At 38.1% G+C, this 16,047-nt stretch overlaps 1 protein-coding gene across 1 annotated transcript in view; it reads right to left on the bottom strand.

Annotated features, from left to right (window-relative positions):
• STS (steroid sulfatase) overlaps positions 1 to 16,047 on the bottom strand; it is a 158,484-nt gene that overhangs the window by 86,335 nt on the left and 56,102 nt on the right. Inside the window, exon 8 of the mRNA XM_067561000.1 lies at positions 11,011 to 11,147. Coding sequence (XP_067417101.1) covers positions 11,011 to 11,147 — 137 coding nt within the window. The remainder of the gene's footprint in view (positions 1 to 11,010; positions 11,148 to 16,047) is intronic.

The raw sequence follows: 16,047 nt of genomic DNA, 5'->3' as shown, positions 1-16,047 counted from the left end.
TGCCCCCTTGAATGCAGATGTCTCTCACTAGAGCATCATGTGAGACACACAACAGGCCGAAACAGGAACCACTATCATAGTCCCCTATATCATATCCTCTGATCCACCAAAGGATTTTAGTGGTTTCTGTGGCCCACGACTACTTTAATGTTGCCCATCTCTGTTCTAAAATGTTACGGTTGTGACACACATCAACAAAACAAGTCAAGAAATGGAAAGTTAACTCTATTTTATGTCATATATGTCATCCTCTTAAGGTTTGTCAGTCTCATTTTTAAGTTTCCAGAATCTGCTTTGTTTGTGCCGCAGTCTTGATTAGCTGCCTGAATTTAATAATCCAAGGCCTGATTGTGTACTGTCTTTCACCTTGTGCTACCATTCTGATTCAATAGCACTTTACATCCCCTTTGCAGAGGTGTAAATGACTACGGAAGTTGCAAAAAAATGAAAAGTTAGCTCCCTAGCTTATAGCCCTAGGCTGAAGTCTTGTACAGGAAAACAACTGAGAGCAACAAATTAAGAGTGCCTCATTCATTTTTTCTAGGGTATAAATGAGTGTTGTTTTTGCTTCTCACATTATTACTCTCTATCTTGATTTCTTTTTAATATAATCCAGCGTTCACTAGTTTACTGCTGAAGAACAGCTGATTTATGATTCCTTCATGTGTTGGAATTAATAGAGTGGGATTCCAAATAAATGCTGAATGCATACAAATCCTGCACAGCAAAATATGGCTGTGAGAGCCACACTAATAGCAGCTGACATATTATGACTAAATTAAGGGCCAGTTTTAATAGGTTTAGCTGAATGTCATACCATTTCCCAGAAGAAAAAAAAAAAAGTTATTACTAGAAATAGGATAGCAAATTTAAAAATATTTCCTAGGAATACAGTTTCAGTTCAGAATAGTTTAAAAATAAAAAATAAAAAATAAAAAATGATGCATTTCTTTGATGACTTTCTCATTAGAGAGAGTCTCTCAAGTTTAAGAATCTGAGAGTTTATAACTTCAGCATAAGTCTTCTAGAATGCAAAAAGGGTTTCTATTAATAAAGCATAGATGCACCATGTATTTGTGATCACTAAGAGTCCATGATAGTTTTCATAAGAGTAGGAGTGTTGCTGATTGTCCTAGCACTGGTGTTCTGGCCAAATTCCAGTTTCATTAATTGAATTCTGTCTACCCAAATTTCTCATACAATCCTAATTTCAAAGTGTAGTCTTATCGTCTTCTCCAAAGATGTATTGCTTTGCTGTGCAGTATTAAACAGTTGGGTCTGATCCAAAGCCTATTGGGGTTAATGGATATGATTCCCATTGACTTTAATGGATTTTAGATCAGGCCCTTAGAATCATGGAAATGTAGAGCTCAAAGGGATTTCAACAGATCATCCAGTCCAGCTCCCTGCACTGAGATAGGACCAATCAATCTCTGACAGGTGTTTGTTGAACCTGTTCTTATAAACCTCCTTATGGTGGGGATTCCACAACCTCCCTTGGAATGCTATTGCAGTGCTTAACTATCCTTAGAGTTAGAAAGATTTTCCTAATATCTAACCTAAGGTTCCCTGGCTGAAGATTAAGTCCAATCCTTCAGATGATTTAGGGCATGTCTACACTGCAATTAGACACCCGTGGCTAGCTTGTACTAGCTGACTTGGGCTCACTGGGCTCGGACTGCAGGGTTGTTTAATTGCAATGTAGACTCCCGGCCTCAGGGTGGGGCACCGGCTCTAAGACCTTGTGAGGTGGGAAGATCCCAGACCTCAGGCTACAGTCTAAGCCCAGAAGTCTACACTGCAATTAAAAATCCCCACAGCCCAAGCCCAAGTCAGCTGGCCTGGGCCAGCCATTGGTGTCTAATTGCAGTGTAGCCATAACCATAGAGAACATTTGATCACCATCTTCTTTATAACAGTCCTTAGCATATTTGAAGATTTATCAGGCTCTCCCTCAGCGTTTGTTTTTCAAGACTAAACATGTTTAGCTCGTTTAACTTTTCCTTCTAGGTCAGGTTTTCTAAATCTTTTGCCATTTTTGTTGTTCTCTTCTGGACTCTCTCCAATTTGTCCAAATCTTTCATAAAGTGCACTGCCCAGAACTGGACACAATAGTCCAGCTGAGGCTGCACCAATGCTGAGTAGAGCAGGACAATTACCAGCCATTTCTTACGTATGCCATTCCTGTTAATATCTCCCAGAATTATATTAGTTTTTTTCACAACTGTATCATATTCAATTTTCAACATATTCAATCTGTAATCCACTATAACCCTCAGATCCTTTCAGCAGCACTGCAAGTTAGCTAGTTATTCCCCATTTTGTAGTTGTGCATTTGATTTTTCCTTCCTAAGTGAAGTAGTTTGCACTGTTCTTTATTGAATTTCATCTTGTTGATTTCACACCAATTCTCCAATTTGCCAAGGCTGTTTTGAATTTTAATCCTGTCCTCCAAAGTGCTAGCAATCCCTCCCACCTTGGTGTCATCCACAGATTTTATAAGCATACTCTCCATTCCAAGTCATGAATGAAAACATTGATTAGTACTGTCCTCAGGACAAACCCTTGCATCACTCCATTAGCTATGTACTCTCACTTTGAAAGAAAACCATTGATAAGTACTCTTTGATTACGGTCTTTCAACCAGTTTTTCATCCATCTAGTAATAATTTAATCTACACCACATTTCCCTAGTTTGCTTATGAGTATGTCATGTGGGACTGTGTCAAAAACCTTATTAAAATCAAGCTATATTACATCTACTACTTTCGCTCTATACACTAGGGTAGTTACCCTGTCAAAAAAGGAAATTAGATTGGTTTAGCATGATTTATTTTTGACAAATCCATGTTGGCTATTACTTAGAAACCTATTATTCTCTCGGTGCTTACAAACTGATTGTTGTATTTCATTCCACAGCTGGATGCATATGTCGTATATTTGTTTTTTAAGTTTGTTAAGTAATTTCAATTTTTTCAGGTAAATAAAAAGCATTATTTAAATATACACTTGATCATCATCTCACTCTCTAGGGTTGCAACAACTGAAAGCCCTTGGGAGGACCTCATACTGGTTTTATCATTTTTTATTTAAACAGGCCCATCAGTATAGTATACAAGCATGTAACAGATACATTTTGTAAATAGGTCCACAGCTTACTTCATAGAGCTTCAGCTATTCTCCCTTTCTATGCTTCTCCCTGGACTCCATAATCTACATTGTTGCAGAGGAGCACAACTACTTTAGCAGGTCATGATAATTCCTTTGGCTGGGGATGAGGCCACTGCTGGATCTGGGGCTGATATTTCGGAAGATCAGGCTTCAAACTGGCAGTGAAATCAGATTGTGAGCCAGTGGAGAGATCAGGACATTGGAATGACATGCTCACAGCAGCCCATCCTGTTAAGGAGACAATCTGCCAAATTTTGCATTGTACATTGCTTCCACTTTCAGACCCATACACTTTGGGCCAGTTCCTCAGCTGTTCTGAAGACAATTGATGTTAATGATGCTATGCTGAGGTTCAGGCCCAGTGCATAATCCAGTCTGGAAGTGATAAGTATATAAACCACTGTAACCAGATTCTCACCTACAAAGAAGGGGAGAAGTTTCCTTACAAGCTGGAAGTGGGAGAAGGTATTTTTAGACACGGATGATCATCTAGGCTAAACGGTAAATCCAACAGGTCACAAGGCTTTGTACCACAATTCTTTAAACACAGAGGATTATTAACCATTGGAACAAGTAGCAAGGGAAGTAGTTGATTATCCATCCCTTGATGTCTGCAAATCCAGAGTGGATATCTTTCAAGAAGGTATGTTTTAGTCAAACTCAAGTTATTGGGTTCACTACAGGAGTAAGTGGATGAAATTCTATGGCCTGTGTTATGTAGCCATAAATTGGATTGTTCCCTATACATATCTGAGAAAAGAGATTATATATTCTTGAATGTCATTAAATTTTGCATGAGTAAAATGCACCCTTATTTGTGAAAATAACATCCATATTTTTAATATCACTTGATCTCTATTTTGCCCTAACAAGACACATTTCTAAATAGTTCAAAGGTTTTATTTCCGAAATCATTGTCTTGGGTTTATTAGCCAAAAGGTGCTATTACTGTTTGCTCAGCTCTAAATCAGACTTACAGGATAATAATAATGTCAGACTATTCTTCAGTCTCAAATGCCTCACTCTCTTAGTAAAAATAAACAAAATGGAAACATCCTTTTGTAAACTACTTTTCCCAAGGATAGGAGTAATATTTGCAGCATGTTTTTTAACTGCTTCATTTAAACTCTTTTTCTGGACTTTGTACAGCAGGAAAAGGTCAGTTTTATGACTCATCCTCTATACAACCTATAGTAAGTATGATTCTGAAGTCCAAAGTTTCTCCACATCATGTCTATGGAATCTGAGCTCTGAATTTTGGTAACACTCTTGGTGATATTGAGTAGTCAGACCATAAAGATTTTCAGATGAGTCTGAATGGGGCCAGAATTTTACCCCTAGTCATTTTCAGTGCCTTAATTTTTGGTTGTTCAATTTGGTGCAGCTTAAAGAAGTGCAAATCAGTGGGTAGAAGCTCAGCACTTTCAGACTCATTTCAAATTGGACACCCAAAATCATTATGCACTTTTGAAAATCTTGTCTCTTGACTCTCCTACACGCCTCTTTATCAAATTTTGCCCATACTTCTGACTCCATTTACTCAGCATGCACCAAGAAAATACTGATGTCACTCAATAGGGCAGTACTGTCTAAGACAGTAAAACCATGCCCACCTATTTTCTCTTCTGCACTATCTACTCTATTAAAGAGATTCCCAAACAGAAACTTCATGTGCTAAATGGTTTGTTTCCTCCCCCTTCACTGAATCTTTTTAGGAATATTTGTCTCTAATAGTGAGGGAGAAGGGATTCTGTTTTTCATTTTATTTGGAAATGCATGGAATTCTCTTTATAATTATAAAAACACCCATATAATGACGACACCTTACTGGTATATGGCTTGTGCCAGAGTATAGCTAGCATTTCCTAGCTCTTCCTTATGTGTGAACTATGTAGTACTGATAAGTCTTTTCTACAGAGGAATAAAAGGCTCTCTGTTAGAAGCTCCCCTACTGTAAGGAGAACAGAAAAGAGAGCTCTGTTTATGTTAATCTCTGAAGAGGTGTGTCTTCACACAAGTGTAACATCAGGCTGCAGGGGGCTCCAGAACTCTTTGTAGTGATTACATTAGTGTGGTTTAATTTTTATCATAAATAATTTCAGCACATACCCAGTCATACTTCCATATTAAATCCACTACTATGTTATTTTAAAAAAATAACAGCAAGAGAAAGTGATTATATTCTGTTCATCCCCCTTCATTTTTACAGTGGGAGGTTATTTCACCTTCTACAACTATAAACTATAATTAATAAGGTACTTAGCCTACATTGAAACAAATTTAAAATGTTAACTAGTCAAATAACCCTCCAAGGCATGTAATATGAAGCGGCATTAAAACTGTAAACTATTTAAGCAATGAATTTTGTTATATAAACATGAACATGCATGAGCAGTAGAAATACATGATCCCTAATCTTATCATGAGACCTAGAATTTAATATTTGGGACTTGGATTGTAATTATAATAATCAAGTATTATTTTGACAAGTCTCAAACATAGAACATTTTTAAAAGTATTTAATCAATCTGCTTTTGGGCTAACTCCCCTGGCTAAATTAAAGAAGGAAAACTTTTTATTTAATAATTGGTCAGGTGATTAAGTCTGAAAAATGGAGAATTTTCCTTGATTGAGGATTCTCACTCTGGAGAGATCCAACTAGGAAGCCTCCTCCTTACTTTAAGTTCTTTATGACACTGAAGTCCTTCATTTTCACCTGACTTACTGAGCTCAAAAATCAGGGAACAATTTTCATTTCACCTTCATGCTTCTTCTTTTAACACAAGTTCTTAATCTCTGGACTCTGACAGTCACAACTGCAATACAGCAGCTCTTGCTTTCTCATTACCCACCAGCAAAGATTTTCTGTGACATTTCCCCACATTGAGCAGATCACAGATGACCGTATTTAAGACTAGGAACAATATGTTTCTCAAGTACTCAGCTGAGAGTGATGCGTCTAGTTTCAAATGAAGTGCTCTAATGCGGTTTTCTATATTTTCTGTTTGCCTTGCTATAATTAGGTTTCTTTTTAATTTAAAGATTTTGGGCTATATCTACAAAAAAATTAGACGTGATGGGGAGAGAGACAACTTTTAGCTCAGGGGCTAAGATACTCAAGCCCTTCCCCTGCCTGAGGAGAGAGGGATATGAACTAGGACATGCCAACTCTCAGATGAGTGCCCTAACCACTGGGGTATAAAATATTCTGATGTGGGAAGGTGGGGTGCTCCCTCCATTTCTCCAGTTGAAGCCGGGCCACTGTGGATAAATAATGAAAGAGTCATTGGACCAGAGCGAGAGCAAGCAAACATAAGAATTACTCTGTTGCATGGTAGATAGAGAATTCACCTGGGAGAAGGAAAACCCAGGATCCAGTTCCCCTACTCCAATTTTTTTTTAAATTATTTATCCACAGTGGAACAGCTTCAACAGAACAGACTGAAGGAGCCCCACAAAAAAATATCCCATAGCCCAGCGGTTCGGGCACTTACCTGAGAGGTAGCACATCTCAGTTCAGATCCCTTCTCCCCTCAAGCAGAACGGGGCCTTGAACCAGAAGTTCAAGTCCCCTAACCACTGGATTAAAAGTTAGGAGGGTGGTCCGCCCCCCCATCCTGGCTGCTTTGTGTAAGCACATCGTCTACATGGGCCTGATCCAGTAGGCGAGCTTGGGGCATGCTTACCAGATAGGGCCACGTGGTGAGTTAAGTGGAGGAACGCTTATCTTTCCCCAGTCCCTGCATCACATTGCTGGGACTTAGGCATCCAGATGGCTGGCGTGGAACTTCAGTGCACACGGACAGAAGAATAAACATAAGCACCTAGGGAAATTTTACAGAAAAAATTTGGGAGTTGACTGAGTTTAGAGGCCTACGGTGTTTGGCAGCACCTGAATGGTGGCTTTGTGAATCCCAGTGGAGCCTGATTCTGCGATTTAGGTGCTTAAAGTGGCAATTAGGTGCCTAAGCGCTTTTGTTAATATAACCCTTTGTGTCAAGTTGAGATTTTTGTGTCCACTCCTCCTCCGGCCCCCCATCCACACACTTTATATTTTTCTGTGTATAACCAGTTACTTATGTTTGGTCACATAGGATTAAACTTCCCTTTAAGGGACTTTTTCAGCTTTTCACTTTTTCAGGGCAGCTGTTTCAGCTTTCCTAGCACAGATGCTGCAGAGATACCAGAGTAGAAACTAGGGTCGGCATGCTGACCACTGATATTAGCAGTACATTAAATGTCTAGTTTGTCAGACCAATTCTTACTCTCAGGCATTTAGGAGTCAGGTGCCTAAATTACCTCACGCTCCTTTGAAAATCCCAGTCCCAGTTCCTTTCTTTATAGCCATAATTGTGGAAGAGAATGTAGCCATAAGAAACTTAAAATGATCCCCTTTCATTGGGAGCAAATAAGCAACCAAACATCTATCTCTGCTTACTACGGACTATATATTATTCAAAACATCTAAGAGAATAAAGCCAGATCCTGGGTCCCTGGTTTATCCCAAATTGTTTTTAACAATATCTTTTTGACATAGCAACTTGCTGCTTGGTGGGTTTAAACCATTCCCTGAGAGTCTGGTGATACCTTTGGATATAAGTAGTGACACTCAATCTATAAACAACTCTACAACACTAGTGCTTCAGTTTTGTCTCCATCTAGTTGCTTGTACTCAATGGCCACAACTATAAATTGTCTCATCAGGTGAACAAAGTTAAGTGGAGGCAATCAATGGCAGTGTAGGCCCAAACCTTGATTCTGTTATATTGATTCTATGTGAAATACCCTTATTCTTTTGGTATGTGACAAATCATCACAGCAGTTTCTGTGAGGCTTTGCATTTTGGGTATGTAGGGTGATCTGTTCACTATTGATAAGTTGTCCAAAACTAACATCTGGTCATTGATTATCCTGTTTGTAAAGTTACCAAAGATCATCCCATGAAACTGTTGCTATTGCTACTGCTATTGTTGCTATTCTGAAACAGAACGATTCAGTGTTAAATGATGGTGTTTTGTAATAGTAATCAATGTTTTAGATAAAAGAAATGTTATTGTTATTGTTCCAGTTACAAGTTTTAAGTAAATGTTAAGAAATTAGTGTGTGAATAGACGAATGAGTGATGTGTGTATCTGAGACCAGGGAGTGACGGAGAAAGGCGTCAACCTCGGATGTTTAAGGGAGTGACGATAACAACTTTTACGACCCAGATGGCCGAAGAATGCCCACCCCGATGACCCTAGGATCCACCTCGAAGATGAAAACAAAATAAACTGTGATGTTCATGCTTGCAAAATATGGGTGATTGATAATCACACCAAGACGCAGATGCGGCATGACGAAGCAGAACCCATAGAATGGCATAAGAACTTATCCCTATAAAAGAGGACAAAAAGATGAGGACTCTGGGTTTGGTTCTACAATCATCCTCCAGGAGCATCGGTGTACACCAGCACATCCCTGCTCCCTCCCTCGTGTCTTAGCCACCTGGCCCATGGACTAACACAAGCAACTGAGGCTGGTAACTATGCTTCATCTTTGTAGAACCTTGTGTGTGTGTGTGTGTGTGTGTGTGTGTGTGTGTGTGTGTGAGAGAGAGAGAGAAAGAGAGAGAGAGAGTGTGTGTGTGTGCAGGCAATTGCTTTTTGAAATTTCTGTATTCACACTAAACATGGCGTATTGCCTTGTCCCTCTGAATAAGTTCCTGCTGTTTATTTTATAAGTATAACAGCAGTAGTAAGTAGTGAATTAGGTTTACCTAATCCTTACTGCCGTGTATGAAGACTCAAAACTGGAAACAGAGGTAGAGAAAAGACATGATATCATAGACCATGCTTATGGTTTGGAGGGCACCACAACATGGATGCTCACTGCACACATGGGAGTCTAATGCTAAGATTGTAGTAAACAACCAGCTTAGTCATAGGGATCATCATGGCACCAGTAGGAGTGGTGAAAGTTGAGGGAGTAAGGAAAATTCAGTGCAAGTCTCCCTGATGTTAATAAATTTCATATACAGAGCAGTTTCTGAGGTCCAGTTGCCCACAAGAAGGATACTCATCCCTGTTGGAGGCCCAGTACAATTTGAGTTGCTTGCCCACTGCCCTACAGGCCTAGCATAGCATCAGTTGCTTGCTTGGCTATTCTGACCCCTGTAGCATGACATCTTCCAGTTGGCAGAGATGAATAGGACTACTGAGTAACCTTGCAGATGTCTCAGTTTCTGCATACCACAGCACATAAGATGAAATACACAACATGTATGCTTTCAGCTGCACATAGATAACGGTGATGGGAACAACAAGTTATCATTGAACGTCTGGGGTACACTGTTTTATTGCCAAGGGGCATACTTTTATTCCGCCCCTCATATCACCAGATGTTATTTTGACAACCCCAATTATCATGGTGAGAATGGAATGTAGTTAAGGGTGGAAACCCAATGTAGGTAATTAGCATATATGATAATGAGAGAGCGATAATTAGGTGAAGGTTGTTTTTGGAAGAGTATAAGTAGTCACCAGTTAGACAAAGAGGGGCGCTCCATCAACACCTGACTCCGCGGGAGGTGCTGACAGTTGGACTAGGGGATCCACTGACACCCTGGTGGGGCCCCTGAAGAAAGCCGTTCCTATATACAGCCTTCTGAGTAACTGCTTAGCTCTCCAGGCTTAGTGAGTATGATATATTGTAGTTGATTTTAGGCTTTGTATCTAACTAGTATATTTATAGAAAACCTTGCACATTAAACCTTATTGATCTGCAAATCGGGCGTACTGTGTCTCACTGGTATCCACACTAATCATAAAACATCCAGAATCAACAGTCCCATTCAAAATGCTTCAGAATTTCCATGTCATCTATCTATTCAAATATTGCCCCAATGTGTACCACAAATCCCTTTATGCACTTAGTTAAACAATCACTGCAACTCATCCATCCCTTGCCATTTGTAGCCAGAATTTCTTGATGCTAACATGAATAGAAAAGTGGATGGCGTTGAACTCTACATTCTTGCAATCAAAATACATTGTCTGAAAGTATATCATTCAGCATGCATCTAATATTGATATGAAAGTCTGTGTATAGTAATTTAGTAAACATTGCTTATTTGAAGAAAGTAATTTTGTAGTTGGCTTTAGTAAAACCAGAATTGTCTTGGGGTAGGTGGGGAGGAGGAATTCAAGATGATCATTATATTTTAGTACTGTTATACTTTCGCCTGATTGTTTCAAGTATGAACTTTGAGTTGTTTTCACAGGTGATTACCTCTAGAGATGGAGAATCATTTTAATATGCCCAGAAATAAAGCAAGCCCATTGAATGATTTGATGACTTACTGCTCTCAAGTCTCTACAAAATCAGAGGGTCTGTGCTTTGAGAGGTGACTTATTTGCCTATGGCTGTATTGTGTCCAGAGGAGTGAACGTCACCTGACTGACTTCATCAATAAGGAAGAATTACTCACTGTATATTGTGCTTACTAAGAATTAGCAATAACAGTACATGTTAAGACTTTGCAGTTATTTTATCTTTAATTGTCTTGATAACACCCCTACGAAATGACTTGAACCCAGCTTCCCCTCTGATGATTTGCTGCATGCAGCATTTATATTGACTTCGTAGATTGACTGATATGATACCAAGAGACACAGAGTATCAATAGCATCTGAGCACGACACAGCATCTAAGCACTCGGTATTAATACATGTTAATTGTTTAGTCTTCCCCTTATCAGAGCAGATTTTGCACACAGTGGAATGTTCTCAGATTTCTAGTGAAGATTAAAGAAACATCTCTGAACATTTGTAACTCACTTCAGATAAATGTGTAACATACCTACACTCCAGTCCATTTCTTCTACAGCATCCCCATATATACTATGTTTGCTGTTTCCTTTGAAACCCTTTGATGCATATAGAGCAGTGTGGACTTGAAGGTAGGACAGGAAAAGAAGAAATGGTGCATCAGTGTTTCTGAAATAAATAATAAACAAATAAAAACCCAGAAGAAAATGACTTGGACAGTAATAAAATGTTAGCAACATTTCTAACAATGAAATATTTCTACATACATGCTCTACAGAACAGAAGAAATATTATATAGGGAACGACTAACAAACTCATTTATAGACCAATCCTGAAATCTCAAATGCCAATCTTAAAACATTAAAAGGGCCTAGTCATATGCATTTCTTTCTGCACATTACCTTTACCGATTCAGGCTCTCTCTGACCTCACCAGGAAGCATTAAAGCAACGCATATGTGATGCTGGCTGGATCAGGGGGACCATTTATGATATTATTTAACATCAATATTTCAAAATTACAATAATCATATGCGATAGGCCATATCAGGTATCATTAGAAAGGTTATAATTTGCTAAGTATGATATTGTTTATGTGTAAGTGTTATATTTGTATTGGAAGTTATGGATATGTTTGATGTATCTGTATTTCAACTTGTGCTGTGTTTCTGGGCAACACCACAGACAGGATGGCAGCAACATGGTGCTTAATGGCCCATTAAGGGAACTCAAAGGTACAATAAGCCCGGGGAAAGAACCCAGGGGCTACCCCTTATGAGTCACCAGGACTTACTCAGGTGAATCCATCTTATTTCTGTAAATTTCCACAAGCAGCATGGCAAAGGGACATAAAAGGCAGCTGCATCATATCCGTATTGTCTCTAGTCTTCAGTTTTCAGTCAGACTTCAGTCTTCACCTACCTCTTGATCAACTCTTCTGCAACTGAAGCTGTGGAACAAAGGACTGAGACCCATCCAGGTACTGGATGTACACCAGAAGGACTATACAAGCCTGCAAACTCCACGATTCTACAGAGAACTTAATATTTTGAACTTGGACTTGGACTTTTGAATAATTTGTATGCATCTGATTGCTTTAACCATTTAACATTTCTCATATTATTTGTTTCTTTCCTTTTATTATAAATCTTTAGTTTTAGTTACTAAAGGATTGGCTGGCAGTGTGGTATCTTGGATAAGATCCAAATTCATATTGATCTGGTAATGGGGATCAGGAGACCCTTTTGGGTAAAGAGCATAGAGTTTTAAATAATTTATCTATTTACTGGACCTAGTGGCTGATTGGGAGCCAGAGACTGAAATGCAGTAAAGGGGGCTGTGTAGTTTTGTTTTAGCTTCTTGATAACCAGTGTGGGGAATCAGAAGCACTGTTTGTGGCTGGTTGGAAAGTCTATCTTTAGTGTTACCCACTAGTGCTGCGACAATTTGCTCTTCTTTTGTAGTCTGCCCGGATCTTGGCATTTTCAGGTGGTCTACCCTAGGCATGGATGGGTAACAGCATAGTTTAAAAGATATACAATCCCTGAACCAAACAAGATGCTGAGCCAACTTTCTTCTTGGCAAAATCAGCATATGGACATTTAACAACTAACAGAGTTAACATGAACAATAGGGGCTGAAAATATAAAGCTATCACCCTAAGCCAAAAATAACAGCATCTCAATAGTTATGCCTAATATAAAAAATTATAGATGTAGAAAAGAATATTTTTCTCTTGTAACAGTATCCACTCTCCATTCATTTTAAGCCATTTCTTCACTGGATTATTCTCTAATTTAAAAAAAGAGAAAAAAATAAAACCCCACAACAACAAGAGCTTCAGTTTTGCTCTTCATGGGATCTGCCAATATATATATCTTCATCCAGTAGGCTGTGAAGGGAAAGCTTAGATAAGTATGGATTTTTGCTTTAAAATCCTACTGTGGGGGACATTACTCAGAGTACTAACTATGACTAGTTGAGCTTATTATTATGATACTCCACACCCTGTAAATTCCAGCTGAACCATAAGAGCAGCTATGGTAAGCTTGTCTAGGTGGCACCTTGCAACACACAAGTCAAAACTGAGGTTCTTCCCATTGTACATTTCCCCACACCATGGTGTTTGTACTTACTGAACTTCTGGTGGTTAAAAAGAAAAACCAACCCTCCTCCCCAGAAAAACAAAATACAATAATTAACGTGCTGAGCCAGAAAGCCTCATAGTGTTGATCAGGTAAGGAAAATAATGCAATAAACTTTTATCCTTTGGAGTAAGAGGGTTCTCTTTTTCAGCCCTAAAGTGCCAGTAAATCCTGTCAAAAGCCCATTGATAAAAGGGATTGCTGTACTGCCCATATATCATTCTCAAGAAAAAAAAGAAAGAAACATGTTATTCTGGTGTATTTATGTATCTATCCACTTTACCCCATTCCCCTTGGCTTTGTCTGTTTCCATGAGAGATATGTGGTAAAATCTCTCCCTTCTGCTGGCCCAGAATTCATAGATTCCAAGGCCAGATGGGACCACTGTGATCATTTGATCTGACCTCCTGTATATCACAAAAAATATAACTTCCCCAAAATAATTCCTAGAGCATATGTTTTACAAAAAACATCCAGTCTTAATTCCATGAGCACACATTGGCTAGAGCTCATCAAAAGTTTTCCATCAAAACTTTTTCTTTCTGATGGAAAATTGATTTATGGACTAGGCAAATTTTTCTCATGAAAATGTCTGCTTTCTGAAGAAAATGTTGATGTTTTGTCAATCAGGTGAACACCTTTCACCTGAAAAATGAAAAAAAAATAAATTTGGAAATATGCCATGATGCCTTGGGAGTGGTAATTCAAATGCCTCATGTAATTCAGATTCTTCTCTATACGCCAGGTTCCCCAGATGGATTACATTTCCCATCTGTCTTTCAGGTTCTCGTGGGAGGGAACAATCTGGTCCCTAGTTCTCATTTTCTTTCTCTTATAGCTGTCTTCCTATGTTTATATTAGTTTATATTGTTGATTGATTTTGTAAAATGCTGGATAAAACTTTATAAGCAAAAAACCCTCAAAGAATTTTTTTTTTAATAAGAGATCAATTTATTGCAAGGAATAGAGTGTCACTCTTACCCTTATGACTTGTTGGAATTTGCTGGAATATAAGCAAAGTCTCATGTTATCAGGATCTTTAATTACTGTAGCTACAAATGTAGGTGACTCTTTGAAGTCAAATGAAAAATTCTTAGAGCATGTCAGCATTTAAGATTCAAAATAAAACATGCCTATTTCAATTTGCATTTCAAAGTCAATTATTTGTTGTTTAAATTTATTACATCATCTCATGTATGCTCTGTACGGGTAAATCATTAAGGGCTATCAATAGTAGGCAAGCCCCAATATTAAGTGAAGTTTTAAAAGTTTCCCCAACCTTTCTAATACAATATTGTTTGACCTTTAGTTACATATTTCTACCAGGCAGAATATTTATTTTGTATTGGATTTTATCTGTTCTGCACCACTTAGGCCCAGATCCTCACAGATATTTAGGTGCCTAACTCACATTGATTTCAGTAGGTGCTAGGTACATAAATATCTTTGAGGATCTGGGCCTGGGAGATTATTTGAGAAAGAAGTAGTCACAAAAAAAAAGATGGTTTCCTTAAACTGCAAATAACACAATTTCTCATATAGTCTTCCAGTCACTTAAAAAATAGAGTTTAAACCGTTAGTATCAGAGAGAACTTAAACTGTATACAAACTGTCAGTTTCTAACAACACAGAGGTATTACAGCAATGCTACATTTACACCAGTACCGTTAAAGGTGAGTGTCACCAAAACTGTAACAAAGGCTTATTTTCATGAGATAACTGCTGTAAAATAAATAATATTAAAAAAATGACAGTATGACAAAAGCTCTATCTTTCTTGAAGAGGTATGTAATCAAGGATTCATACGCATGGACACAAAATCATTCACTGGTTTGCAGCTTAAATTGACAGTCTCTGACTGCCAGCTGTCTGTCAGATGGAGAGGAATCTTGCCTATTAATATCCTTTGGTCTTTTAAAGACAGTTATTTATTTCATTCCAAGCCTCTTTTGAGGAGAATGCTGACTGCTTCTACTGCAGCTAGTAGATGAGAGGGAGATTTGACAATAACATTTTAATTCCTGTTTTACTAACTGGAGCACTTCAGTAAAATTTCCTTTGAAACTTTATTGCCACTATGTTGTATGTACACTAAGTGAGAGCTTTCATTTTCAACACATCTAAGTTTCATTTTTAAAGAATGAAATTTTTTTAAAAAGAAAATTTTAAGCTGACATTAAATATGCAATCGTTCCAACTCAGTAAATAGAAGTCGTGTAATATATCATAAGACATTCTTAAATGTACACTTAACTATTTTTATATCACCTAAATATTTCTTTTATTCTCTCTGTTGTTGGTGACTCCCTGTGAAATGTGGGCCAAGGTTGTACACCTACTTTAAAGCCCCTTTTATACTTAGTAAAAAATGAGATTCGGGTCCATATTTTTTCCGCCCTAGTGATTTTGAGCTTTTCCATCTGATTAATATTTATTGCGTTGTGAATGCAACAGAAGCAACTCTACTCATCTTTTCTTTACTTCTCTTTTTGTGCATCAGCATCATTGATAGTCTCCACAAAAATGCCCAGTATGGCAAATAGTATTAGCCTAATGCCACTGAAGCAGAGTAGCAAACGGGAATGATCCCTTGAAGTAATTAATTCTATGCTTGGAACTCCCTCTCCCCTTTTTTTCACCATACATTCTTCTTCCAATTTAAACTTCTTTAAAATTCACTTCATCAGTGAATTCTTTCCATGCTTTTTTAGTAGCACCACTTCAAGATTGGACTACCATTCTGTGGCTGTACTGATTGCACAAATTTCATTTAGGTCTCAATCTCGCTCCTCTAGAAGTGAATGGCAAAACTTGCATTGACTTTCAGTGAAGCAGGATCAGCTCCTTAGATTGGGTCCTTGTGTCAGAAATTTATTTTTCTTGTACACTTGCATTGTGCTTAAAAACCTGGTTGTTTTCTTAAAA

Source organism: Emydura macquarii, unplaced genomic scaffold (assembly GCF_026122565.2).
Source record: "Emydura macquarii macquarii isolate MOO-44397 ecotype Brisbane River unplaced genomic scaffold, CSIRO-AGI_Emac_v2 contig_2362, whole genome shotgun sequence".
Lineage (NCBI taxonomy): Eukaryota > Metazoa > Chordata > Testudines > Chelidae > Emydura > Emydura macquarii.
The sequence above is the reverse complement of the archived record's forward strand: the minus strand, read 5'-3'. Positions and strand labels throughout refer to the sequence as shown.